Below are 27,052 nucleotides of genomic sequence, written 5' to 3' on the forward strand. Positions count from 1 at the left end.
AAAGATGGAGGGAGGACAGAGACAAATGAAAGGATGAGGGCTAACCTTCACCTGTTATTAATGTATTTTCATGCTCACCGGAATCACATTAAGCACCCTGTGGTTTCATTTAGCACCAAATAAATACACAAAACACTCTCTCTCTGATACACTCCATTGCCTCTCTACCAGAGGCTTGTCGTAAGTGCCTTAACCCAGACCATGTCCAATTAGTCTTCTGTTACTTACACACACACACACACTAAAAAGGCTGCAGATGAAAGCAATCAAGGTCTCTGCAATGAAGCCGCAATAAAAGTTACTAATGCTACCCTCACCCAACAATGCAAAAATGAATCTCCTGTCTGCTTTTTAAACATAATTATTTTTAGGATACCTGCTTTCTTGTGCCACGCTTAATGAAAATTGATTGAAAAATACCAAAAGCATCAAATGAACAACCTGCGGAGGAATGGATATGATGCAGATGAGATCAGGGCTGCACCAAATGATTCTTTTTGTCCAATTTGCCGATTGTCTCTCGAATTAAATCAACGGGGCCAGAAAATTATTAAAAATGCTCGAGGTTTCTTCAGGGGACAAAACTCAATTTACCATGAAATAAAGCAAACAATATGAACCACTGTTGTTTTCTAAGCTTCTGTGTCACACTCTCTCCTTGTTTTTTTTTTTTTTGTACCGCATTGGCCATTCTTGCTTCCTCTGTAGTACAAAGAGATCCGCTCCAGTTACACAAAATGCATCAAATGTACCAGATCTCCCCAAGCTTGTGTTGGGGAAATAGTGAGGCTCATGAAGACTATGAGCTGCACAAAGATAAAAAGAAAACGCATAAAAGCAGATCCATAATAATTTTCTGGCCCTGTGCGGATTCAAGTGAAAGTTGAATCCAAGGCTGTTCAGAAAGACTAATGCAACAGTTACAGTAGGGGAAACGGTGGCATGGCCAGAATTATTGCAAACGTGTTCAATTAACTTGCAGTCTTGTTGCTTTTGAAATGGTTGCTTCAGAGACAGGGAGCAGGTCTCTGACAGCCAATCGCTGTCTTCAAAGTGGCTTTGAAGACAACAAGATGGCCCTAAAACTGCAACAAGACCGAGTTATTGTGTTATCAATATAACATTGAATGGAGTCAAGTTGGCAATTGCATGCAGTCTGTTTCTGATAATATGAGAACATGAGAATTGCCTTCTAACCTCATATATATGAATCAGAGCCATAATGATTTGCTGTAGGGTGGGAATTTCACTGCAAAATTGCTTGCCAACCTTGACTTTTGCATATTAATATAAGTAGAATACAATCAGTTGGCAACCAGTTGCGTCGAGTGTCCTATTGCAAACACACACATTGCAGATGTGCAATTATTATTTTTTTGATACTTTCTTTTTATTGTTTTTCTTTAAACATTATAAAGGGGGGGGGGGGTGTAGTAACAACAAAAAAGAACTTAAAAATAAAAGTAATAAAAAAAAAAAAAGAAAGAAAAATTATCACTGACTGACCCACAATAGCTACAATGTGTTGGCAGTCTGTCTGCATTTAGAAATTAAGCAGCATTTATTTGCAAACTTCAGCAACCTGTCTGAAACTGATTGTAGCCAGTCAAGTCTGATCACAGTTGTTTGGAGACAAGTTGCCTTCCACCAGGGGATGTGTGTAATCTGCTTAAAACTGAAAGTGATCACACATTGGTTGGTGTTGCTCATATCTAAATTTGCTTGATTCAGACAGAAGCTGACATGATAAGTTTGGCTAATTAATGCTGAAAACCTGACTGCATGCATTTGTACCAAGGTGCTTTACAGTGAACACATGATCCATGCTCTTATTATGTAAACAAATTTTGGGCCACAGAGTAGGACATTTAAAAATTCTTTTATCATTGAGGTTTGTTTGTTTTGTTTTTTTTCAGTCTAGCCAGCCTGCAATTTTTATCTAACCATTTTTTTTTGTTAAGCTGAGTTTTCTGTATAAATTACTTTTTTATAGCAGTTTTCTTTTTTGAATATAAACTCCAGCTTATTAATTTTCCATAGTCACCACTTGCAGATGAAAAATGTCTAATTAAAATGTTATAAATAAATATAATCAAAGACATTTGCAGAAATTCTTGTTTTAAATGTATATCGTACATCAGACTGTCGTGTGTTTTATGTTTTTATAATTCTTCACTCAGTGGGGCATCTTTTCATCTGCACTCTTCAAACAGTGCTTTCTCTCTCTCTGTTTTTTTCTACTCTCTTCTTTCATATTCACACCCACAGGCACAGATACTGTGTTTTATCCCCTGACTCCCCTCTTCATCTATGACTGCATCTACGCTTGCTGCTGACACGAGCACCCCGTTATTGCGCAGTTAATTAGTCTTGTGTTTGGCGTTATTGGATATCATATATACAGTGTGCGTGGAACAGCATGGAAAGTCACACAGCACATATTTGAGATGTGTTTATTTTTAGGTGAAATAACTCTATATTGCAGCTTTTGTAAATGGCAGACACGATTGTCAGACTTGCCAGTCCTGATGTTAATGGATTATCTCCATCTCACAGCCATGCCACATTATTATGATTCTATAACACTTGACTTCCTAAGAATACATTGATGCTAATGCACAATTCAGCGTTTAGCATTCAAAGTGCAACTGTGCTTTATATGCTCTCACTCTTGAGTTCTGTAGACAACACTCCTGCAGTTTTCAAAGCCTTGCGGGGGGAAAAGTTCCTCAAGTGTCATGACTTCAAATTTTTTATTTTTAGCCATAAATATACAAGTTGTCTTAGCTCACCCTTTCATAAAAGTTAGCAAAACTGTACAAGCTTGTGCAGGACAGCCTTGGTTCTTCACTGTTTAGCCAACATGACTGATGACTTGTCATATGATGTCTACATTAGAATTATTCCCCATTGAAATAGCTTTTATACTTTTTTTTTGAAGAGGCAAATCTCCAAAATTAGAGATCTCAAATTAAAAGTCTACCTCTTTTTTTTTTCAATTTTTTTTTTTAAAGCTTCTCCTTTCTATAGGATACATATGAAGTTTATATTTTTGTCCTACTCTCTATGCTATTTAAATGCTTTCTGTGATGTCTTATAACAACCCCACTCAAAAAACAGATTCAGGTCCTTCTTTCAAAGAACACATACAAATTTTGTTAGTTGTTCATAAATGTAATTAAAAACTACCAAATTAATTTGATTTTCTTTGTATAAACCTAAAATTATTCTAAACCAGCAGAGGCTGATTCTGAACACAAAATGAATGAGTTTGTTGGGGCACTGGGGGTAGGAGGAGTACATTTTTGCACTTAAGTATTTGTAAACTCAAAGAAATAAATTCAAGCCCCGCTTTAAGCTTAAACATTTTTTTTAATCTCACTCAACGCAAATGTAGCACTCCAGCGTTACTGCAATTATTATTCATGTGGTGAACCTAAATTATTGTAACGTTCACAAGAACCAGACGGTTGGGGTCTCAGTTTGTCCGTTTATTCGGCACATAAGCCAGCGGGTTGTTAACTCAGGGGGAAGCGCTCTCGAACTACACCTCTCTTCAGCCTGGCACACACACAGAACAACCAGGTCCCCCCACCCCTTCCTGTACACCACCTTCACTACTTCCTGCAGCCCAACCAAACATGAATCTTAAAGGAACAACAACAGTGTGCAGAGAAAACCAACATGTCACTGTCCAGTAACACTTAACCATCGTTACACTGCCCCCCCAGCAATAAGTTCCTCGTCCCCGAGGGAACGACACAGTCTCTGAGGCGGGGCGGTAGCCTACGTTCCCTCCTTGACCTCCTGAGCCCCTGAGGAGGACGCGGAGCTTCGGGGCTTTGGGGTGAAGAGTCCGAGGGGGGGAACGCAGCCCCGGTTGGGGGCCCCTCTGAGCAGGGTCATGGACGCTCTGTACACGTCCCTCTGGAAAGGAGGGGAGGGACTGTCCTCTGTAGGGGGCCATCCGGTCTCTGTGCAGCGCTACTATCCTCCCCCTAGGAGGCAACTGCACCCTGTAAACAACCTCCCCCACTCGCTCTAGGACGCTGCAAGGCCCCACCCAGCTGCTATCCAGTTTAGGACACCGTCCCTTCTTCCTCTTTGGGCTGTAGACCCACACCAGCTCCCCAGCACGGAAGTGCCTCCCTTTAGTGGTGATGTCGTAATTCCTCTTTTGGCGCAGGCCTGCCTTCGCCAGCTGCTCTCGGGCGTAGGAATGTGCAGAATCCAGCCGGTCCTGCAGCTTCCTTGCGTAGTCCCGGCCCGGTGGTGCCTCTGGCGCGTCCGGGGGTTTCCCAAAAGCCAACTCTGCAGGAGTTCTCAGCTCTCTCCCTAACATGAGCAGGGCAGGCGTACATTGGGTGGAGTCCTGCACTGCCGACCTGTAGGCCATGAGGGTAAGGGGAAGATGGTAATCCCAGTCCCGTTGGTGTTCTGAGGTAAGGATGGCTAGCTGCTGGGCCAGCGTCCTGTTAAACCTTTCCACCAGCCCATCGCTTTGGGGGTGAAGTGGGGTGGTGCGGGTTTTCTTAGTCCCAAGGCGTTCACACATGGCAGCAAATACCTTGGACTCAAAGTTACGCCCCTGGTCACTGTGGAGGGTCTCTGCTGTTCCAAAGCGGCTGAACATCCCCTCCACTAATACATCAGCGACCGTCTCAGCCTCCTGATCTGGGATGGCGTATGCTTCCGGCCACTTGGTAAAATAGTCCATGGCCACAAGAACATAGCGGTTTCCTCTGTCTGTGCGAGGAAATGGGCCCGTGACGTCCACAGCTACTCGCTCCATTGGGGCTCCTGCTGGTTGCTGCTGAAGCTGAGCCCGGGACTGGTCTTGTGGCCCTTTGTGTGAGGAACATGCATCACAGCTGCGGCAAAAGTCCTCCACATCCCTCCGCTGTTGACCCCAGTAATAGCCCTGGCGGAGGCGGCGAAGAGTCTTGGAGACCCCAAAGTGGCCAGAGCCAGTGCTCCCATGGCAGGCTCCCAGCACAGCTGACCTCAGCGACCTTGGCACCACAACCTGCCACCTCTCCTCCCCCGTGGCAGGATCCTTCCAGGCACGCTCCAACACCCCCTCCTTCAGCCTGAGAGCTGCAAACTTGGCCCACAGCCCCCAGGTACAGATGGAAAACCCAGTGACCTCATCCCAAAGGGGTTGCTCCCCCTTCTCCAGCCACTGCAGGACCGGCAGCAGGTCTGTGTCTTGTTCCTGCTGTGCCCTCCACTCCGCTGCATCCACCACCAGAAGAACCCTGCAGGCGAGCTGTGCTGCTCCGTCTATTGTCGTGAGTTCCCGCTCTATTTCCTCTCGCTTCTCACAGTAACGGCAGCCAGCTGCAGCACATGGGCGGCGAGAGAGGGCGTCTGCGTTAGAATGGTGCGTCCCTGCTCTGTGCTCCACGGTGAAATTGAAGGCTTGGAGCTCCTCCAGCCAGCGAGCCACCTGTCCCTCTGGCTCCCTGAAAGACATCAGCCACTGAAGGGCAGCATGATCAGTTCTGACAACAAATGCTGTGCCGCACAGGTAGTATTTAAAGTGTCTCACCCCCGCCACCACAGCCAACAGCTCTCGTCGTGTGACACAGTAGCGCCGCTCGCTCCTGTTCAGGACCCGGCTGAAGTACGCCACCACCTTCTCCCCTTCCGGTCCAACCTGCGACAACACCGCTCCCAGCCCCACATTACTTGCGTCAGTGTCCAGGACAAAAGGCAGGGCGGGGTCAGGGGGGGCAAGGACTGGGGACTCTGTCAGCGATCTGCGGAGGGTGTCGAACGCCTGCTGACAGTCCTGGGTCCAGATGAAGTCACGGTCCTTCTGCAGCAGGTGGAAGAGTGGTGCGGCTATGGAGGAAAAGCCCTTCACAAACCTCCTGTAATAAGACGCCAGTCCTAGGAAGCTTTTGAGCTGTTTCTGGTCTGCTGGTGTGGGCCACTCGGTAATGGTGTGAATTTTTTCCTCCAAAGTGCTGATGCCCTCACGACCCAGCTTGTGGCCCAGAAACTCCACCTCCCTCCTCATGAAGTGGCACTTGTCGGGATGCAGCTTCAGGCCTGCAGCCGCCACCCTCTCCAACACTTGTCTCAGGGCATCCAGGGCAGCATCAAAGGAGCTCCCGTGCACTAGAAGATCATCCAGGTAAACCAGACACCGTTGCCGTGGGACGCCAGCCAGCACACTGTCCATGAGCCTCTCGAAGGTCGCAGGAGCGTTGCAAAGGCCAAAACCAGGACTTTGAACTGCCATAGTCCCCTGTTAGTGCAGAAGGCTGTCTTCGGTCTGGATTCCGGGGACAGTGGCACCTGCCAGTAGCCACTCCGCAGGTCCAGGGTGGAAAACCAGGAGGACCCGGCTACTAAGTCGAGGGACTCATCAATCCTGGGAAGGGGGTAAGAGTCCTTCTTCGTCACTTTGTTGAGTGGTCTGTAGTCCACACAGAAACGCATCCTAGGACTTTTTTTCTTAGGCACCATCACCACCGCGGAGGCCCACGGGCTATCAGATGGTTCTATGATGCCCGCCTTCATCATTTCACACAGCTCCCTGTCTGCAGCCTCCTGATGAGCCAGGGGCAGGCGGCGGGGGCGCACTTTAATAGGCTGGGCATCCCCGGTCTCAATGACGTGCTCTACCAAGTGTGTCAAGCCAACATCACTTTCTTTCAGGGCAAAAATGTCACTAAACTCTTTTAGTACCTGCCATAGACTCTCTTGCTGCTGTGGAGTCAGCCCCTCACAGTTCTTTGACCAGATACTCCTCACTGCTGAGAGCCTCTCCTCCTCCTCCTCCTCCGCTCGCTGTTCTGCTGGCGGGTCTGCAGGGGTCTCTGCGGTGGAGGTGGACGCCGCGGCAGATGCTGTGCAGACCGGGGGAGGAATAAGCGGCACCTTCTTCCCATCAGGGAGTACGAGGAGGCCTTTGCCTAAGTCCAGTACACCACCAATGGCTCGTAAAAAATCCAGCCCAAGGATGCAGGCGTCCTGCACGTCAGCCACCCAGGCAGCATAAGACACACCGAGGTCCCCCACCTTGAACTGGAACACTCCCTTCCCTCTCATTGGGGCCAGATCACCGGTCACAGTCTTAAGTTGCACGTTAGTCGGTTGTACAGCAGCTCCGGTTGGGACAATATCGGGTCGGACCAGCGTTGCATTGGATCCCGTGTCCAGCAGGGCCGTACAGGACACCCCCGCAATCGTCACTGGAACATGGCAAAAGCCGCCAACCTGGGTCCAGCCCACAGTGATGGCCGCACCGGGTGGAGGTGGCGGTGGTGTGGGGATGTCGTTCTCCCAGGCCCGTGTACTCCCGCCTACACGGACCCGTGGGCGTTTCCCTGAACCGCTGCAAGCTTGGGGCACTGCCTGATGAGGTGTCCGACTTGTCCACATCCCCAGCAGCTCTGAGGTCGGCGGTGTGGGCCAGCCCGAGGGGAAGGCGACTGCAGCGAAGCTGTCTGCACCAAACTGCACAGGCCCGCTGGCGTCTCCATCTGTTCCACAGGTGCTGACACAGCCCTCACCACGTGTGCGTCGTCAGCGCCCCCAGAGGATCCTGCAAGCATCTCCCTCTCCAACGCTAGCTCCAGGGCTGCACTGAGTGTGGCCGGCCGAGCAAGCTGAGTTTGCATGCGGAGCTCTTTAGGGCTCAGGGCCTGCAGGAACTGGTCCCGAGCTAACTCCGCCTGCACTGATGGTGGCATGCTGTCATACGCCCTCCGGCAAAGGCACTCGACTTCATGGGCCAAAATGCGGAGGGGCTCACCTGGCAATCTGCGTCTGTTGTGGAACTCCGACCTCAGCAGCACTGGTTGGTTATACTGCCCGAAGCGCCTCTGAAGTGCTCCGACCAGAGAATTATAATCTCCCCTCTGCTCCTCGGTCAGCAGCAGCAGGCATGCAGCTGCATCCTCACACAGGCACAAAGCCAATTGGAGAGCTTTATGTTCCTCAGACCAGCCAGCTGCAACAGCTAACAGCTCGAACTGTGCGATAAACACTTCCCATGGCGTCTTGCCGCTGAACTTAGGCGTTTTTATATTCGCTGCAGCTTGCTGGGCCCCGCCATGTTTGTTTACATCACGTGACGGCGCGCCAAGCGAGGTCGACTCCTTCCCGCCGGAATCGCGGCCGCTGTGCGAACAGTTCCCGAGCCTAGTCAAACCTGGAGAAAATCCAGCCTCTGCAGACAGCCGCAGCGCCGTTTCCCTCACTCCATGGGCGGGCGAGCGCGGACGAACCTCCCTCTCCTCCGTCTCCTTCTTAATCCTGCCCGGCAACATCCTCGTCTCGTAACGGCAAGCGTCGCCGGCAACAGGGTCTCGGGCGTTCTGGGGTTCTTTTTTCTTTCTTCACTTCTGACACCAATGTAACGTTCACAAGAACCAGACGGTTGGGGTCTCAGTTTGTCCGTTTATTCGGCACATAAGCCAGCGGGTTGTTAACTCAGGGGGAAGCGCTCTCGAACTACACCTCTCTTCAGCCTGGCACACACACAGAACAACCAGGTCCCCCCACCCCTTCCTGTACACCACCTTCACTACTTCCTGCAGCCCAACCAAACATGAATCTTAAAGGAACAACAACAGTGTGCAGAGAAAACCAACATGTCACTGTCCAGTAACACTTAACCATCGTTACATTATTTTCTCTCAAAGCAGTCTTTGTTACAAGAACACAAAGTTATTGAGTTACACAACGGTCCGCCTTCTTTGAAAATTTTGCGCTCTTTCAGGATCACCTAAATGAATGCAGCTGCTCTTGGCCTCTCTGTACTTTTTGGATAAAACTACACCTTCAGGTAAGGTAACATATTATTTTTTCATATATCCAATTGTGTATTTCTTTATCAGCTAAATCTATGGCAATGCTATTTATCATAGAAGCTTGTAACAGTTGTTTTTTGAACTTTTGGTGGTGCTACCATTCTCTTCTCTGCTTGAATACTATTTTTTTTGACAATATAGCCAGGTCTTTTCAAAAGTGCCTTGTTATAGAGGAGAAATTGTGTAGCTGCCAACTTTTAAGTACTCGGAGCGTGTGCTAGCTTATTAGCAGCTAGCCATTGTGCTCAATGAAAGATGATGTCCTATAGCTAACTTCTTTCTTACTGTTTTCTTTTTTATAATCTAATAATGTGGTATTCTGTGTTTATTATTATATAATGCCATTTTCTAGTAGAAAGTATCATTTTGAGGTGTCTTTAAAAGCACTACATAGTTTACTGAGGGTGCTACCAAAAGCGAACCATGTGGCCGGAAGAGTAACTGCAGGCAGCACAATGCGCACTCCTGTGACATTCAAACCTATTTATTATTATAAAAGATTTCGGCTACGTCCACACTTACACAGGTATTTTTGAAAACGGAGATTTTCCGTTATCGTTTTAAAAAATAATCCCGTCCACAGGTAAACGCAAAAATGAAGGAAAACGCTGCTAGGAACATGCCAAAGCAACAGGTGGCGCTATATTCCTAAACTCAGCTACAAACAGTTTAGGTCTTGACAAACTTCACTGATGGTTCAAATGTTTAGCAACTTTCAGTGTGTTGATTCAGCAGTCTGTATTTAAACTTCTAGTTTACTATATTTATGTATGTTTTATTTCCAGGTGAATGCAGAGTTCCTGCAGATCACTACAAAACCCCTGCAGGCGAAGTTCTTGGCTCAGCTGGACAATTTAACAGACAAGCTGATGCAAATTTTTGAGGGGAGCAAAGGGCCAAAAGATCAAGGATATCATGGCGATCAGTAGTTTGGTCAGTACTAATGATAAACCCATCAATTAAATGCAATCAATCAATTACATTTTTTTCACCTTTTTTTTTTTCCACCCTTGCATTAGTGTGATGACATCGACATAAAGAGGGAGCATACTCTTAAAAGCCTGGTGATCTACTTTAATGAAGATCCAGACCTACTGTTCAAGGAGTATCTGGTACGCTTATCACACTTTATTTTCTAGCTTCAATTTGAGTTAGGTTCATCGCACACAAAATGCTCATATATTCAAATAAGACAATATAATTGTGAAATATGTATTATTCTTAATAGTCATTGTTGAAACTTGTACTGGAGAGCACCTTTTAAGGGGACAGATTCAGTAAAAATTCAATTGTTCATTTTTTTGGGGCTGCCATGAAAGTATCAACTGCCTCTATAAACATGGTAAATGTGAAGAAAACATTCATCCACTTTCTGTCAGTGTTTAAATTCAGTTTATTTATATAGCGGTATATCACAACAACAGTCATCTCAAGGCACTTCATAAAGTAAACACTCCAATGAAGTTCAGTTAATTATGTCAATTAGTAAAAAGTCTTCTATATAAGGAACCCAGCAGACTGCATCGAGACACTGACTAGTGTCACTGGCGTTACAGCGATCTTCTGGTTTCCGGAATAATGTGCCTAAAACAAGCTGTTTCAAAAGGTCCCCAATTGTCATGAAATAAGGGAAAGTGACCCAGCCCACACACACACACACACCTACACCTATAGACACTTGAGGAGCTGCTCCTCTATTTCAAGCCCCTCCCAAAGGGAGGTACATAATACCTAAACCCAAAATATTGATAGGAAACAGATTGACGGGTTTTATTCATGTTTGGAGTGTTTATAGAGGCAGTAGAGACCCATGTTTCAGCACAAAAGGATACAAAGCTGAGTTTTGCATAATATTTCCCCTTCCAAGTGACAGAGCCCTTAAACCTGAAACATCCTGTTTTTCAGACCTCCACTGAGGATGAATGGTTGAGATCCACTGCAGCAACTGTCATGGGTATTTACACCATCAGAAGAGAAGGCGTTCAGGAGCCAGAGGATGTTGCAGTTGTCATTGAAGGTACTACAGTTATGAACAACCTCGGTAGTGTCATCATGGCATTCATCGTTCTCTTTGGACTGATTTATGCACTTGATCTGAGCTATCCAAATGACCTCAAGTACACTTTCGAGTTTTGTCAGAAGATTTTAATGAATCTGGATGGACAAAGGCTCAGTACAAATGCAACAAATGAAATTGAAGATGTTTGCTTAGGCAAACAAGACCTCAGCACAAAATTTGATTTTGGCCTTTTTATCTCTTTTGTTCAAACTGTGACCTTTTTTTTTCCTTTTTTTTTTGAAAAATAGAAGTTGTCTATTTTTGTCTGCTGTTCTGTTGTGAGTGATGTAACCTTTAATCTATACTACTATAGATGGATAAAAGGACTGTGGGAATTTAGCTCAAAAAAAGTTTAATGGTTGTAACTTGAATTGCAATGTTTAGTAGGTTATCATTGTGAATTTGCTGAAAACCTACCTGCAAGTGTCACTATAAATATATATACAATGATTCTTACGTGAAATTGGATTTTACAAATTCCAGTTTGTTTTCAGTCTTGCCTAGTAATACAAAGGTGTGTGCTTTTCAGATTTGATATTCATTTCAAATGTAAGGCACTTTTTTGTGAGCACTTTGATTTTGTTAAGGTTAATTTGACCATGTGAAATGTATGTTTATTCACAAAATATTCTGTTTCTGCTTTTTTAATTCAAGTGAATAAAACTGAGTTGAAAAAACAAATTTATTTTGTCATTATTTTAATAATTAAATTAGTTTTCTGGTAATTAAAATTATGATTTAGTTGAACTTGAAATAATCATTTCAATTCGAAAGAAAATCTAGCTCAAATGAATGACATTGTATTGAGTTGAACCAACCAAAACCTTTCACATCTTATTAATGTAATTTTTTTCCTTTTAAATGTGTTTAAGAAATTGTGTTCTACTGACTCAATTTAATTAAATTGTCATGATGTATGTAGATTTGGTTGAACCAAAATAAATGTATTACGTGGAAAACCTGCCATCAATCAAATTGAGTTCATCCAATGACTAATTTTTATGAGTGCCCAGTGAAGGCCACAAGCTGAAACAGGTCATTCAAATTCTACAAGTATTGCCGGAGGTTTAAAAACCTTCAGACTTTATGCTCTTCTGGCACAACTCCGTGAAGTACTTCATGTACTGAACGAGCCTCTGCCCTTAACTGAAGAACTTAGAAAACCAAAGTAAAAACCAAAAACTGCCAAGCCCATTTGAAGAGTCCAGGGAAAACCAATCCACTTACCTTCAAAACGCACCAATTTAATTAATTTGTATTCGTGAATGTAACAAAAGCTCTGAAATGATGTTGAAGGTTCACATGGTGTACACGTCAGCCTTCAATACTAAACCATTTCCACTGGGTTTGACACGTGCTCTTTCTCTCTCTTGCAGCCCAGACACCATTGCTACCTGTTGGTACATCCTGCTCTCAGGATCGGTCTTCGTCAAGGAGCACATGTACCTGGCAAGGTGCTGGTATGTATCACTCACAGAAGAGAAAAACAATATGATGGGGTGAGACAAGGTGACGATCAGTCTAGGGGAGATAAGGTGGGATTAGATATTACACATCCGCACTCCATATGACTGCCGCCAAGATGTCTGTATATATGCGCCTCCATCTTTACGCTAGAAAATGGAAATGGCAGAGCTGTGATTTATGAAAAGATGGCGCCTACTGATATGTAAAGGAATCGTTTGTGTATATGTGCACACACAAAGACACATACTTGTATATCGTGCTTGTAATTCTATGTTAAACAACACAGAGCAGATTCCTTTTTCCAAGCCCCCTGCTCATGCAGTTACAGCTCTGTAGATGCTAATATGTTTTTTCTGTTTTATCTGTGGAATGGTTGTTGTGTTGTCGTGCCCGGACACAAGGATTTCTGATTTTCCACTCGGATATCTATCAATATTGTACAGTTCTAAATTGCTGCTCTTTGGCAGGGAGTTGCTCATGTGTGTAACACATATTATAGTAATGTACATCCATAATGGGCATTATGTGAAATCAAATGGGAAAGTGCTGAAAAATCATTTTGAGTCTATTCTGACCTAAGTACAGAGCCAAATATAAGAAAGAAAGCTTGCCGGTAGTCCGTCAGTGAGAGATTAGGTTTTATATCTGGGCGGAGATTCATCAGTAACATTTGTGATTTAATAAGGCCATATCATATAAAAATGTCAAGTCCTCCTCGTCTTTAGAGCAGCCAAACTGCCAAAATAAATTGCAGTTCTTTACACAGAGCCGTTGCACCTGTTTAAACACTGGAACTGATGGTAATAGAAAAAGCTGTGACAGCAGTTGCTGGAGGCCGAGCCTTCGCTCCATGTTTACCTTTCCCTCTGCTGTTATAGTTGGACTGAAACAGAAGCAACACATGCCAGAAATGAAAAGGAGAGGACAGAAATATCTAACCCCTCCAAAAAACCCAAAACAAAACAAAAAAAGTTCAACTTTTGGTTGATTGCTTTATCTCTTAGACTAGGCTAAACATACTCACAATCACAGCACTTAAATGGGATCATACATTCATATGTTTCTTGCACCTCTGGCATCAGTCTGTAGTTTTCCAAGCAATTCCCTGTAGTTTTAATGATTATTTACGATGTGAGAACATTTCAGAGTTGGATGAAAACTGTAAGGATTCCACTCAAAAGCCCATCTTCCATCCTCTGACCATTTCTGCCGTCACCAAAAAAATAAAAAATAAGAAATGGATGTGACAAGTAGGGCTGGGCGATACGGCCTAAAATCCATATCACGGTATAATTTGAAGCACGTGCGGTAACGATATATATCGCGATATATTCTTTTCTTCTGTATAACGTATTTTACACACTATAAGGCACACTTAAAATCCTTTAATTTTCTCAAGCATCGACAGTGTGCCTTATGTATGAATTCTGACCTCGAACCGATTTTATGTGGTACACTGCGCATAGAAATCTGTCAAAAAATGTTTTAGTACCACTTTGGTAAGCTATGAAGGCGCATCGCTTGATGGATTGCCAGAGCATTACGGCTGCCGTAGTCAGGAGCCTCACGCAGTGTTGCCAACTCCTCAGTAAGAAAAATGACTATTGGCTGACCGAAAAGTCGCTAGAAGTCGCTAACTGACATCATCGCCTAATTTGCATAATAGGTCATGCTAATATAATTGTAACCTACGTTGTTGGAGAGAGAAATAACATTGAAGAACATGGAAGAGAAAGTGAGTTAAAAATGTCCATTGAGATCGAATGCCTGCTTAAGGTATTTCTGCATTGGCTTCAACCCAAAACGCTAGGTCCATGTTTTATACTGGGTATTGCGCCACCGTGCTGATGAAATAAAAGCATCAAAAATAAGTTAACAGCTATGGCAGAGAACCTTAATATGCACGTGAGCCAAAGTCAGACACAAAAACGTGATTAAAAATTAATGGTAAAAAACCCTCTATTTGTATAGCGCTTTTCTAGTCCCTAAGCGCTTGACATATCCAGTCATCCACCCATTCACACACACATTCACACACTGGTGATGGCAAGCTACATTATAGCCACAGCCACCCTGGGGCACACTGACAGAGGCGAGGCTGCCGGACATTGGCGCCACCGGGCCCTCTGACCACCACCAGTAGGCAACGGGTGAAGTGTCTTGCCCAAGGACACAACGACAGAGACTGTCCAAGCCGGGGCTCGAACCGTCAACCTTCCGATTATAAGGCGAACTCCCAACTCTCGAGCCACGATCGCCCATTAGGAAATGAAATTACTAAACCACACAGCTGGTTTCAGAAAAGTCCTGTTAACAAATATTAAAATGCTTACAGATCATTTTTCCGTCAAGTAAATGTTGCAGCCTTTGCATGACATAAGTTAAAAAAAAATAGCTATCACTAGCTCCAGCAACTTTTGTTGGCTGACTGTTACTCAGAGTGTTGGCATAGTAAGCAGAACTGAAACCTCAATTCAACAGTTAGTGCAGTTTCTAGTTCTTTTAATTGTAACACAAAGCGCCAAGTGACCAACTGTGACAGAGAGAATTGTTGGACTAGTATCAATAACGTGTGTGTGTGTGTGTGTGTGTTTGTTTGTGTGTGTGTGTGTGTGTGTGTGTGTGTGTGTGTGTCATTCCATTGTGGCCCAGTTGATAACATAGTGAAGGGTAGGATGGGGGGTAGGTTGGTTGACTGGAAAGGACTGGAGGGTGTGTCTGTGTGTTGGAGTATGAGCAGCAGCAGCAGGGGGCTTGGAAGGGGTCACTGAGAGAGCTAATAGGGTGTGTGTGTGTGTGTGTGTGTGTGTGTGTGTGTGTGTGTGTGTGTGTGTGTAAGAGTGAGAGGGTGTGTGTGTGTGTGTGTGTGTGTGTGTGTGGGTGGGTGTAGGAGAGCAAAGAATGCGGAACCCCTGGCAGAGCAGTGGATGGCCATGTGTTCCTGAGCAGCCTGCCTGCCTGGAGCCCAAAAGCACATCCAGGCAGGAAATGAGCAGACTACACACACGTGCACACACACGCGCGCGCACACACACTGACAAATAGAAACCTCACTGGAGCCAGCGGACAGACAGACAGAAGTGAACAGAGAGAGAACACTTCTCCTTTAGTTTAACTAAAAGCCTCTTCTGCTTTCTTTCTGAGGAAACTTCTCACTAGTTCACACTCTGGAGTACAAAACAAACACACTTGGATGTAATCCTGGATTATCTAAATAATGAACCTTTCTCCCCTCTTCATTGCGGATAATATGTTGGATAATATTTCACATACAAGGAATCCAAAGGAGTGGACCCCCTGTGTTCCTGATCCTGGTTAGTAATGTTAAAGCTTTTTGTTATACACTTGCTGTAAGGCGACGGGGATTTCGGGGTAATTCTGGAGTTTTTTGTTTTTCTTTTTCAAAACTCCCTCGCTATTTCTTTACGCATTCTTCAGCCCAGCACGCTTCATTTCCTGCCTGCCTGCCATAGTTTAACCAGCTGGACAACCAGGCTCTCCCTAGGGCACTGTGGCTTAGCACTGCTCTAAAAAACATGCTACTGAGTCCTGTGTGTTTTCATACATATCTACAATGGCTTTTTTAAAGACAGGCAGTCCTCTATTCTCACATTGCCAACACCTTTAAACAAGTATGTTGACTAAAATAGAATATGTAGTGCTTTTTTTTTTTTTTTTTTTAATACCTTTGAAAAAAGCAGAAAATTCAGTTTGTTACTAAACTCGTCATATATAAAACTAAAGATACGGAGCAAAGATTGTCCTCATTCAAAAGTGAAACATCCAAGTAAAATATTCAAAATTATTGGTGAGATTATTACAAAATTTCCTATTTTTCTTGTACTTCTTCTCCTTGAGTTCAAAGAAAACTGCTCACTTCTCTATGTTTTCTGGAACATTGCTGTCCTAGGAGGAAGTGAAAAGTACAACAACATCACATGCAGCAGAGGGATGAATGAATGTTAGTTTTGTCGTTCCCTAAGATGTGGAGGAAAAAAAAGTCAATCGCTGCATTGGAGTTGAGCAGTAGCTGTTAATGGTGCTTATTTAATTGTAATTTTTAAAATCTGATATGGATACATTTGAGGTCACCCGTTTAACTGATTGCTGATTTCCACATGAATGTGTTGTGATGTTTCTGAATGACCCACTGGATCATTACTTGGAGTACTTGGAGTCTGTCTTTTGGTGTGCTGGTGGTCTCGCTGCTGGCCAGCTCCTCAGTCTTCTTTGATTATGAGTCAGAGCTGTCAGTGTTGGCCAACCAAGCACTAAAAATGAGAAGAAAACCAGTCGGGGAGACTGAGAAGTAGATGTCTAAGTATGGTGAACTGTGTCTTTACTGCTTGTCATTATTACCATGGAAACTTGGGTGCCAAATGGGCACGGACCTCTGTTGGGGTTTAATTAACGCATTTCTTTCAGACTTTATCAAATTGCGCACTTGGAGGTTGTTCAGAATAACATAGCTTGTCGGTTTGGAAGTTTGTGGAAACTTTTCTGGATTCATTTTCACACCTGGCAAAGTTGTATGTGAGACTGCAAAAGTATTAATCAGTCGAATTGGATAATCAGCGGGCCTCTGCCAGCTATGGGTCTGTTTAATCTCAGAGCCCAGTGACTGAATAGCACAGGTAGCTCACAGTGAGCGAATGTGCGTCATGTCCTGCCCTTCCTACCCTCCGTATATGCCGTACCCAGGCACCAACTTTTGTCTAAGCAAGAACATTTCCACTAGTGAGAATACACGTAACATGGAAAGACTTGTTGCTTTTGTCCTGCAATCATTTTTTGAATACCTGCATACTTTGGAGGGAGCGGATCATTTTTGGCATTCTTCGGAGGCAATAATACCGCGTGAAAAAATGCAGCAGGTCAAGCCTGGCACATCCTACATTGTCATCAAACACAGATTTGAATCTTGTCAGAATTCTCTGCATTACACAACAACTTGAGCTTGATTTATCATTCTGTGTTGAATCTTCTCAAAGCTTGTGATGTAGACTACGTGACTGGCCGACGCCAGCATGGAGGAAATGATGGTACACAACATGCCAATCAGTCATTGCAGACTGCGCAAGTGCAGCATGTAGTTAATCGTCTCATCATCTCAAACCGCAACTTTAACGTGGGCTCAAAAGGTAGAGCGCATCGTTGACCAATCGGGAGGTCACTGGTTCAGTCCTGTTCTCCTCGAGTCTGTGTGTCAGTGTCCTTTGACAAGATGCTGAACCAACCTTCTCCTGATGCATCCATGAACATGTGAGTGTGTGCATGGTAGGTTAGAGCGCTGTAAATATACTTGAAGTGTTCACTAAAACTAAAAGAGAGCTATTTGCTATTTAGTTAATATTGTTTTTGCACTATTGAGAATGTTGTCGGTTTTTCCACGCTTCAGACAATAGACACCTCAAGGTGTGTGTGTGTGTGTGTGTGTGTGTGTGTGTGTGTGTGGTCAGTTCCTATACCAGCTGTCATGGTTTATTGCCCAGGGCACTGCAGCTGTCACTGAACCTGTTCTCAGCTCTGCCGACAACTTGTTTTTGCTGGAAAAGGAGGGGAGAGAAATCATCACCTGCTGAAATCCAGCAAAGGCACAGCCTCAGTAGTTCGAAGGGACGAGATTTCCCTTCCAAAAAGGTGAAAGAGATGATGGGGATTAAAGTCGATTTATTGTAGAAGTACTCCCCACTTACTAACGCGAGAGGAATTTATTGTTTAAAGCTTTTGTGAAAAACCAGTGCCTCGCAGACATAATACATTTCCAGCCTTTAAAATACCATACAGGTTGGTTGTACTAATAGTGATTTCTTTAACAAAGTGCATAAGCATTTGGTGCCTGTGGATAAATGGATGAATAGATGGATGGAGCATTGAAGCCTGTTGTGATAAATTGAGGCAGATAAGGGTTTGTGCTGTGTGTAGTATTATCTTTAGAACAGCATACATCATACATTAATGCAGCATACATTATTGATGCTTCTGCTCCGTAATTGCAGGAATGCATCTGAAAGCTAATTTCCTGTCATGACATCATGAGTCAATGTCAGTCTGATATATTTTATGGAGATCTGAATGAGATCCATCTGTTCACACCTCTAAAATCAATAGGCTACACCACAATTCTATTTTTGTTAATATAGAGATTATTATTGTTACAAGAAATTTACATAAATTTCATAAAAATGAAATAAATGCATAAAAATGTCGTTTTTAATGCATCTAAAAGGTTATATTTGGGAATTTGGAATCATCTTGCACTTCCTCTACTTGTTCAGTGCTGTACACGTTTTCTTATAACCGCTGCATTACTTAAGCCATAATAGCCAAGAAATTTTCACTTGTTAAAAACTAGTTGTTTAGTTTAGACCTCAGTCTAAATTTGCTTTGGTTGCTAGCAGGTTGCCGTGATCTCCCATAGTTTATTTTAGATGCCAACTTGTTTGCAAACACTCACCAACTGCTTGCTGAGGAGAACAATGAAAAGTGAGACTTAAAGCAGACTCAAACTATTCGCTTTCAAAGTAAAAGTTGCACCCTTTGAAATGTATTGGTTGTAGCGGTAAGACAGTTTTTATTTTGGAGGCGAATCTTCTCCCTTTCTCCTTTGGTTTGCACTTGTTCAGGTTTCACCACAGTTCAGCGTCTTCAGTGCAAACCATCAGCTTCTATTCATACAGACATAAGAGTAACTACCCAAGAATTAGAGTGCAGCGAGACCTTAACTACCGCAGCCCCACACACACTAGCATTGTGTGGATAAATGTTTGGCGCAGCAGTGTTTGTCAGCATGTTTTGGGCTTTTACCTTGTAAGACTGAAGGCTAATGTTTGGCCATAGTGTGGTTTTAGAAGGCTGTCTAATTTCCTGTGTGAGGCACAGATTCACACCAAATAACAACAGAGCGTTATCACATTTCAGTTCAGTCAGGGCAGCAGCATCATTTGGTGGGTACAAATATGTGCGCCCACACATAACCTCGGTAACTCGCTTACAGTTGACTCAAGTTTGTTTGGCTCTTGTGCTCTTTGTGGAAATGCAGTAAGATCAAAACCGAAGAAAAAATATTGAGCAAGCGAACACAAACACATAAAGCACATACAGTATAATGCTGTGGATGTGAAGGGCTGAAATCTTTTCTCCTTTAGCATCAAACTGCAGCTCTCCTGTATTTCTCTGGACAACCTGTCTCTCTGCCCTGCGCGCACCCGCCCACACACAGTGAGGAGACAGGCTTGGCAGGCTTTGTGTAGCGCTGACAGGGACCAGGCGTCTCGCCTCAGTGGAGTGCGGAGAGATCCTGTCAGAGTCAGACTGACCTCCAGGCTAAGGGCTCTGAACAAACTCCCTGCCCAGCTGACTGCATTCCTCATTGGGAACAATTGAGTTTATACTCTGCTGGGAGCCACTCTATGGATAGACAGTGATTTTGATCATTTGTGTTTGTTTGCTTATTCCCTTGTGCGTTGTCGGTTTTTGTTTTTCTAATAAAATCAGATCAGAACATCTAAAGAAACAATACAGACTTGCAGATGTGAAAAAAAGAACAGTCTGTGGTGTGAAACAATTTGGGGAATGTAAACTGGACCCAGTGGTCAGGCCCATGTGTTGCGTGGCATTGATGGATGAGGGCAAACCCTCTGCAGCTGTAGAAATGCTTTCTGCAGCAGATTTGTGCCTCTTACCTGTGGGGAGGCACGAAACGGCTCAAAATCACGAGAGATGAACAAGAAAGTTTTCTATTATTAATTGATCCAAATCCAGTAAACAAAGATGCAATGTGCACCTTTTCAAGGCATGCTTTGAACTTTAAAGCCCTTCTCCAACTGTCAGCACTATATAAATGGTATTAAAATGAGAAAATCAATAGAACTGATAATGGGTTTTACTGTCCCCAGACTCACCTGAACAGAGCACTTTATGAAAACAAGAAGTGCCTCATATTTTCTAGGCTTAGTGAATAATTTAGTTTTCTATAGAAAACCTAATGTAATGCTTTTGTGCTTTAATTGTGCTACCAAAAGAAAAAAGTGGCCTGAGTGTATGCGACAGGTACGTGCCAAATAAATCCACACACCACTATTTTGGCCTTTTTCAGCTGCTAAGAGAGAGGTTTCCATGGAAGTGGCGGCTTCCTTCATCTTTTGTGGCTGTAGGTTTGTTTCCTCCCTCAGTGTTAGGCACTAAAGGTTTGGCTTCCACTAATATATCCTGGAAAAATCTGTTTATTAGAAGAAAAGCGTGATTTAAAAAAAAGTTTCTATCATTAGAACGCATTACAAAGACAGACTTTTATGTGAGGCCTAAATTCAGAGTGTTGTTTGTGTCAGTAAGAAGCTGTTATTTAAGATGTGACTAGATGAAAGTTTTATTTTTTCTTTTTTTTTGACTTAGAGGAAGCAAAGACCGGCAGTAAAAGGAGTGAAGGAAATGATGAAAGGGAATACAGAATGAGATGAGGAGAGAAGGGAGGAAAACGGCAAAAGCAAAAAAATATATAGAAAAGAGAGAGACGGAAAAGATGGATTTGCCTTTGGAAAGGAAGCAAATGAATAAAAACAGGAAGAGCAATATGAAGTTAAAGGGAATTATTTACAAGTGGTATAATATGGATGCAGGAAAAAAGAAAACACGGAGTCATTGGAAGGGTGAAGATGATCAGAAGGGAAAGGGGGTGGAGGTGAAGCACAAAGAGAGATGTATTAAGGAAACAAGAAGGATATGAGCGAGGAAAGCAAAAAGCTGCAAACCAGATGGGCGCCACCGTGTGACAGTGTGAGAATGAAATCGGAGAAGAGTGAAAGTTTGTTCTCTCCCAGCTCAGCACGCTTCCATGATTAAAACCAGCCTCTTCCCCCCGATCCTCAAACAATGCTGAGGCACCACTTTTAGCATGAAGACGTGTTTTCAGTGCAGCGTGTTCTCAGGATTAAGCTCACACACTACTCACACACTTACAGAGCATATGTGCCAACAGGAAGCTTTCAGCATCCATGTGATCATAATGATGAATCCATTTAATCATCAATTCAGTCTAGACGTCAGCAAGAAGATGCATCAGCTGCACGTAGAATGTAAATGGCGGCTGACATGTTACAATGTTATAACATCAAAGTCAAGTAGAGTTTATTTGTAACAAAGGTTTCATTGTACCAAACATATCCTTAGTCATCTCCATGGAGAAGAAAAGGCCAAACTCACCCACGTGGTCTCGCCACAGCATCAGCTGCTCCACTCCTGCTTGTCAGTGGACAAAATGACCCAGCTGACTGCAGAGAGACTCACACTGTGCAAAAGCTGTTTACTTATAACGGTGTGGTTGGCCTGATCCAGATTGATCTTCTGCATTTAGCTCTTTTTTTTTTTTTTTCCTAATTGACAGAGAAGCACAAAAGTTCTGCGTCCATTATAAGAGATGTAAGCAGTCTGTATGCTTTTTCATTAACATACACTGTGTTTACACTTGTCCTGTGTGGTCAGATCACTCAGTACAAGTGTAAACAACCACCAAGATCCGAAGTAATTTGATCGGTGTAACCACTCTGCAATGTGGCCTGGGACAAATTTGGCCTGATATAACAGAAAAAATACCATCAATGCACGATGTGCTGGTACTTTTCTAAGAAGCGTAAACAGAGTCTTATTTATTTCTTTTTAGTCTCTCTGTACCTTTAAATGTATAACACAAATGCTTATTTAGCGACTTTCTCTTTTCTATCAGCGGTTGAACTTTTGCCACAAACCACTGACACAACTGAACTGCTAAAACCCATCTCACAGAGTAGTGAGACTAGCTTTTACATTTTCCTTCTAACTGCAGTTGAAAGACCTAGTGGCACGCCAGATTGGGAAGCTGTTACTTCCTCAAGTCAAGGACTTTGAGTATCTCAGGGTCTTATTAAAGAGTTGGGGGAGAACGGAGTAGGAGATTGACAGACAGACTGGTTGGTGCCGCATCTGTTGTGACGCTGAAGATTTACTGGTCAATGTACGTTCCTACACCCACCTATAAACACGAGGTGTGGTTGTATAAGCGGTGGATGTGATGTCCACCTGGGGAGAAACCTCAGGGCAGATACGGGACATGCTTGAGAGATTATGTCTCTCTGCTGCACCCACAGACCAAACCCAGATAAAATGGATGGATCAAACTGGAAATCTGTTTTTCAAAGCTTGCGTAGCTGCTGACAAAAACCCACTGGGGTAGAGCTTAATGTTTTCTATTATTATGCTGTCATTATAACTAATTTTAGCTCTTCTACCACACGCAGCGAAGTGAGATGCAAAAGAGTGTCACCAAAGGCGCCCCATCAGTGGGGTTGCCAGCTAGCGTCTACTGAGAAACTGTCATTACACATAAAATTACACAAAGCTGTGACTGCCCTTCAAAACTGCATTGGAAGTTGTTTTTATTTAATGTCCAGAGCTGATACTAACTGAGAAAAATGCTTCAAAATTATGTATAAAGAATATTCACACATGGATTGGGAAGGGATTAATCAGATATCAATAAAATGGTGAAATTATTATATATATATATATATATATATATATATATATATATATATATATATATATATATATATATATATATATATATTTAAAAATCATCTTTTGCAACAAAGAAAATTTGCTTTTTCTTTAAACATGTGAAAACTGTAAAACTGGTCACTGCCTTAAGCTATAATTTGACATTCGATCTCTCACACTATTTCCTTTTACATCTCATGTTGGCCACAGCTATTTCTGGCACACTTGAGTTTATCTGGTTTGAAGTATGTGTGAGGTGCACACATTGTCACTGCACATTCTTCTGCCTGCTTGTTTCTGTGACGTGTGCAATTTTATTTGTGTATAAAAGTTGTATTAGATTGATCTAAGGTCAGAGCAAAGCTTAACCACAAACCGAGTCTAGCACAAAATTGCTGTTGTAAATTCATCGGCCTGTATTCCCGGTACTGTGTCTGTGGTCGGGCAGATATGATCGACTGCGTCTGTTTCTACTGTCTCTCATGATATTCGTGTCATCTCTGCAGTGTGTTTATTTCTGTTTTAACACTCACTTTTTGTGTGTCGCTGCCCTTTCTCCACAGTTTTGGCAAGCAGCTGGGAGGTAGACGAGGCTGTGAATGCATCACTTTGGAGCCATCAGAAATGATTGTGGTGAGTAGAGACACCGTCTCTTGTTCTCCCTCTCTGTTTTAGACTCGGTCTGTCTTTTGTCCCTCTCCCAAGCCCTTTTATCCTCCCATGCACTCTCCCATCTCTGGGCTTTGATAATATTTCTATTTTTCTATCTTTATTTGATGTCTGCAGTACCTTTTCCCCCTCCCTCCATTGTCATTGTCCTGATCACCCTTTTCATCTTCTTTTTGCCCATTTCTGTTCTTTCTTCTCTGTTCTCTGCATTTTCTTATAGCATAAGCATTATCTACATCTTCAGTATTATAAAGGACCATATTTTTAATTGATATTACATCTAGAAGGTTATACGCTCTCTGTTCAGACTCGGCTTCAAAACGGATTGGACAGCGCTTAACAGTGCAAATCGATACTGAGACAAGCATCCTGCAAAAGCAACCCAAGAGATTTTCAAGACAAAGAGATACTCAAGTATCCGAGGCTGTGTTAAAAAGATTTCTTATATTTAAAACGATGTAAGTTTGTCCAGTTAATTTTGGTTTACCCAGCACTCTATCGCATGGTAACACCAGGATCCATGCTGTTTACTTCACCTGTCTGTGGTTTTAATTTAGTGTCTTTCAATATCACAAAGACTTCATTCAGGTCAAGTTTGCCATAACATTTAGTATATAAGAATGTTGTTTTTGTTTGCCTCCACAAGGTCGCGTACAAATTTCTGTCCTCTTCCTACCTAATAGTTCTTCCTGCTCTCATTTTCCTCTTTTGCCTGAGCTTTGTCTGAGGGACTAGAAGGATACGATGGGATGAGATAAGCTGCAAAGTTTTATACAAAAAGAGGACAGGTAACACCAGTTCCACTGATGCTATTGAATAGGAAATAAAGAAATAAACTAAATAAATTTAACCCCAGATAACCCCCAGATAATCTGGTTGTTTTGGTGCACAGTGCTCTGTAGCAGAGTTGGAACAGGTTGTCTCCAGGGTGCGATGGGTCAGCAGTTATGATACCTGTCTATTTCCTGATTTACAGTTACTGAATAGAGGGCAATTGAGCACTCTTGTTCTTTTGCAGTCTGTCCATTTTAGTCTGTTCTTGTCCTTTTTGGTGTTTGATCCAAACCATACAGTGGTGGATGTGCAGAGAACACACTGGATTATTTCAGACTAGAAATCAGTTGATTTAAGTAAGTAGCAAATGATTATCAAGCCAGTTAAGCTAATGCTAACGCACATCTATGCTTTGATTGTGTGTGGTGTTTCTAAAGAAGGAACATGTAAAAACTGGTGGATGTTGTAAATTAAATAATGGTGCAAAACAAAGCTTTAGCCAGCCTGTAGTTTAGCTAACTAGCCCTTCAGCAACTACAATATAGAAGTTAAAGTACCTGTTGTGTTTTGCAGAGATAAAGAACAGGACAATTATGCAAGAGTAACAAAGTAGCAACTGGGCCACTGTGTTTTTTTTCTTCTTCCCCCCATTGTTGCCCTTTCTCGGCTTCACCCAGTGGCTCTCCTTATCTCCTCGGCTCTTTTAAGATTGGTGGGAAGGGTGTTATCATATGACAAAAAAAAGCTTTCAGCACTCACATGTTCTTTGTGGCTTTTGGAAACCCTGCCCCAATAGTCTCAGGGACATCAGAACTTTCCTGGAAATGTTCTGCAGTGGAAAAAAAACATGACAATAGTAAGGTGCTCTTTCAGCAAGGCGCCTAATCTTGAACTACACCCATGGGCCCATTCAGAGGCGATTGCTATGGTAACAGAGAGCAGCGATACTGACAGTCTTCCAGGTATGATTGTGTGATAGTTTGTGAATATGAAGTGCGGCATTGGGAAGAAGAGCCTGTGAATTTAGTCCACTCATTTGCCCGGGGCACGAGAGATACATTTAAATTCAATTTAATTGTGAAAAGAAGAGTGTGTGGCTGAGGGAATAAAATTGGTTTGAATTAAACTGGCCTTTGAATTAAATCACTGAATTAAACAGTTCACTGTGTGTGTCACACACAGTGAGTGAAGAGAGGTGGGTGAGGGTTAGAAAGAGACCAAATGAACCAGCTTATCAGAACCTTAGAAAGGACACAAGTTTTCTTGCTTCTTTGTATATGACTGTTTTTAAGTTACAAACAGCACTGCCTTGGAAAAGAAACTCTGAAGCAAGGCTGAATGATAATATGGAAACTATGGTGTGCTATATAGACAAAAGAATCTGGCCTTACTTCTTAACCTTTGAATTTAGGTTTGTTTAGTCAAGCGCATAGCCACGCAGTCTGCCTTTACAAACATTTGTGAATCGATGAGCTCGCTGAATTCCAGCTTGGTACTTTAATAGCATGCCAGATTCCTTCTCTCCTAGATATTCCATGATAAACTGTAAGTGGAAGCTTTTAGGAACCACAGGAACTCAGCCATGAAGTGTCAGACCACATGAAGTCACAGAGTGGGGTCATTTCACTTGATAACTGTAGAGTTCCAACCTTCCTCTGACATTAACATCAGCACAAGAAACTGTGTGCTGTGAGCTTCGTGACATGGGTTTCCAACGCTAAAGAGCTTCTATAGGTTTAATTTATTGGTGGCCCAAGAAATAACGTATGTCTGTATGCCAATTCAAAGAGCAATAAAAAAACAAGACCATCTTAGAGTGGTTGATAAATACTATCTGGAAAGCATTGTTCAAAAGGACCCCAGTAAGTTAAAACTAAAGAATTATTGAATAACCACTTTTTTGTATTGAAAATACCAAGAAATGCTAATCGAAACACACACTTTTATGCACACATGGGTAAATACACAAAGGGCAGAGGGACTGCGGTCCAGTCACACTGCATTGCAGCCAATCGGCTAATTAGGACCATGGGAATAGTAGAGGGAATATTATCTGTAGCTTTCGTCATGACTCTGGTCACAGGATGACAGGGACTGACATTCAAAGACTGACAGGGTGGGGTTGTTTGTGTGTGTGTTTGTGTCTGGTTGGGGGAATAGATGAAATTAAAAAGAAGCACGCAGCGGGAAAAAGAGAGTAAGGAATGAAAAAGTGGAGAAAAAAAATAGCCGATGATGCATGCTGCCAGGCAAATGATCAGATAGACGGAGTGGAATGTAAACCGGGAGATGAGTCGACGTGAAGTTAGTCACACAGGCATATTAAAATGTTTAGAGGAAGCGGGAAACTTAATATAGAAGTGAGTGTCGGTCAGAAACATAACTGGTGGTCATGGGACAGAATGGGTTATAATCAGTCGAGGAGACAGAGAGCCATGTGTATTACAGGCTCACAGGATGAATGTGAAAGTGTAACCTTCCCCTCCAGAATTTTTTGTGTGTAACCTTCAGGCTGTCTGTCTCATGAGCCTCGTTAAAATGAGGCGAGATGACATTTTTCACCGTGAGAAGGGGCACATTGATACCAATCCAGGCTCCTTTTACAACCGTTATTTGGTATTTTATTGCTGAACTATCCTTCACGCAGTTGTTTTAGAGACCATGACAGCTAAACTACCCACAACCCAGTTTTTACTCGGTATATTAGAGCAGAACTCCCTGAGAC

The 27,052-nt window shown here is 43.1% G+C and overlaps 1 protein-coding gene and 1 long non-coding RNA gene across 4 annotated transcripts in view; both read left to right on the plus strand.

The window, feature by feature from the left end:
* rapgef6 (Rap guanine nucleotide exchange factor (GEF) 6) overlaps nucleotides 1-27,052 on the plus strand; it is a 145,643-nt gene that overhangs the window by 34,615 nt on the left and 83,976 nt on the right. Inside the window, exons 4-5 of one of the 2 annotated variants that reach the window (XM_026181206.2) lie at nucleotides 12,264-12,347; nucleotides 23,448-23,517. In XM_026181206.2, coding sequence (XP_026036991.1) covers nucleotides 12,264-12,347; nucleotides 23,448-23,517 — 154 coding nt within the window. Of the gene's footprint in view, nucleotides 1-12,263; nucleotides 12,348-15,395; nucleotides 15,669-23,447; nucleotides 23,518-27,052 lie in introns of those variants that run through there. The other variant, XM_080307262.1, reaches the window with a different exon arrangement.
* LOC145431454 (uncharacterized) lies at nucleotides 8,650-11,568 on the plus strand. Of its 2 annotated transcripts, XR_013911758.1 has the most exons (4): nucleotides 8,650-8,803; nucleotides 9,614-9,761; nucleotides 9,848-9,940; nucleotides 10,734-11,568. It is a non-coding gene; the product is annotated as an uncharacterized LOC145431454 (long non-coding RNA). The 2 variants fall into 2 exon arrangements; XR_013911757.1 differs by having other exon boundaries at nucleotides 9,614-9,940.

This window comes from Astatotilapia calliptera, chromosome 10, assembly GCF_964374335.1.
Source record: "Astatotilapia calliptera chromosome 10, fAstCal68.1, whole genome shotgun sequence".
NCBI classification, from domain to species: domain Eukaryota; kingdom Metazoa; phylum Chordata; class Actinopteri; order Cichliformes; family Cichlidae; genus Astatotilapia; species Astatotilapia calliptera.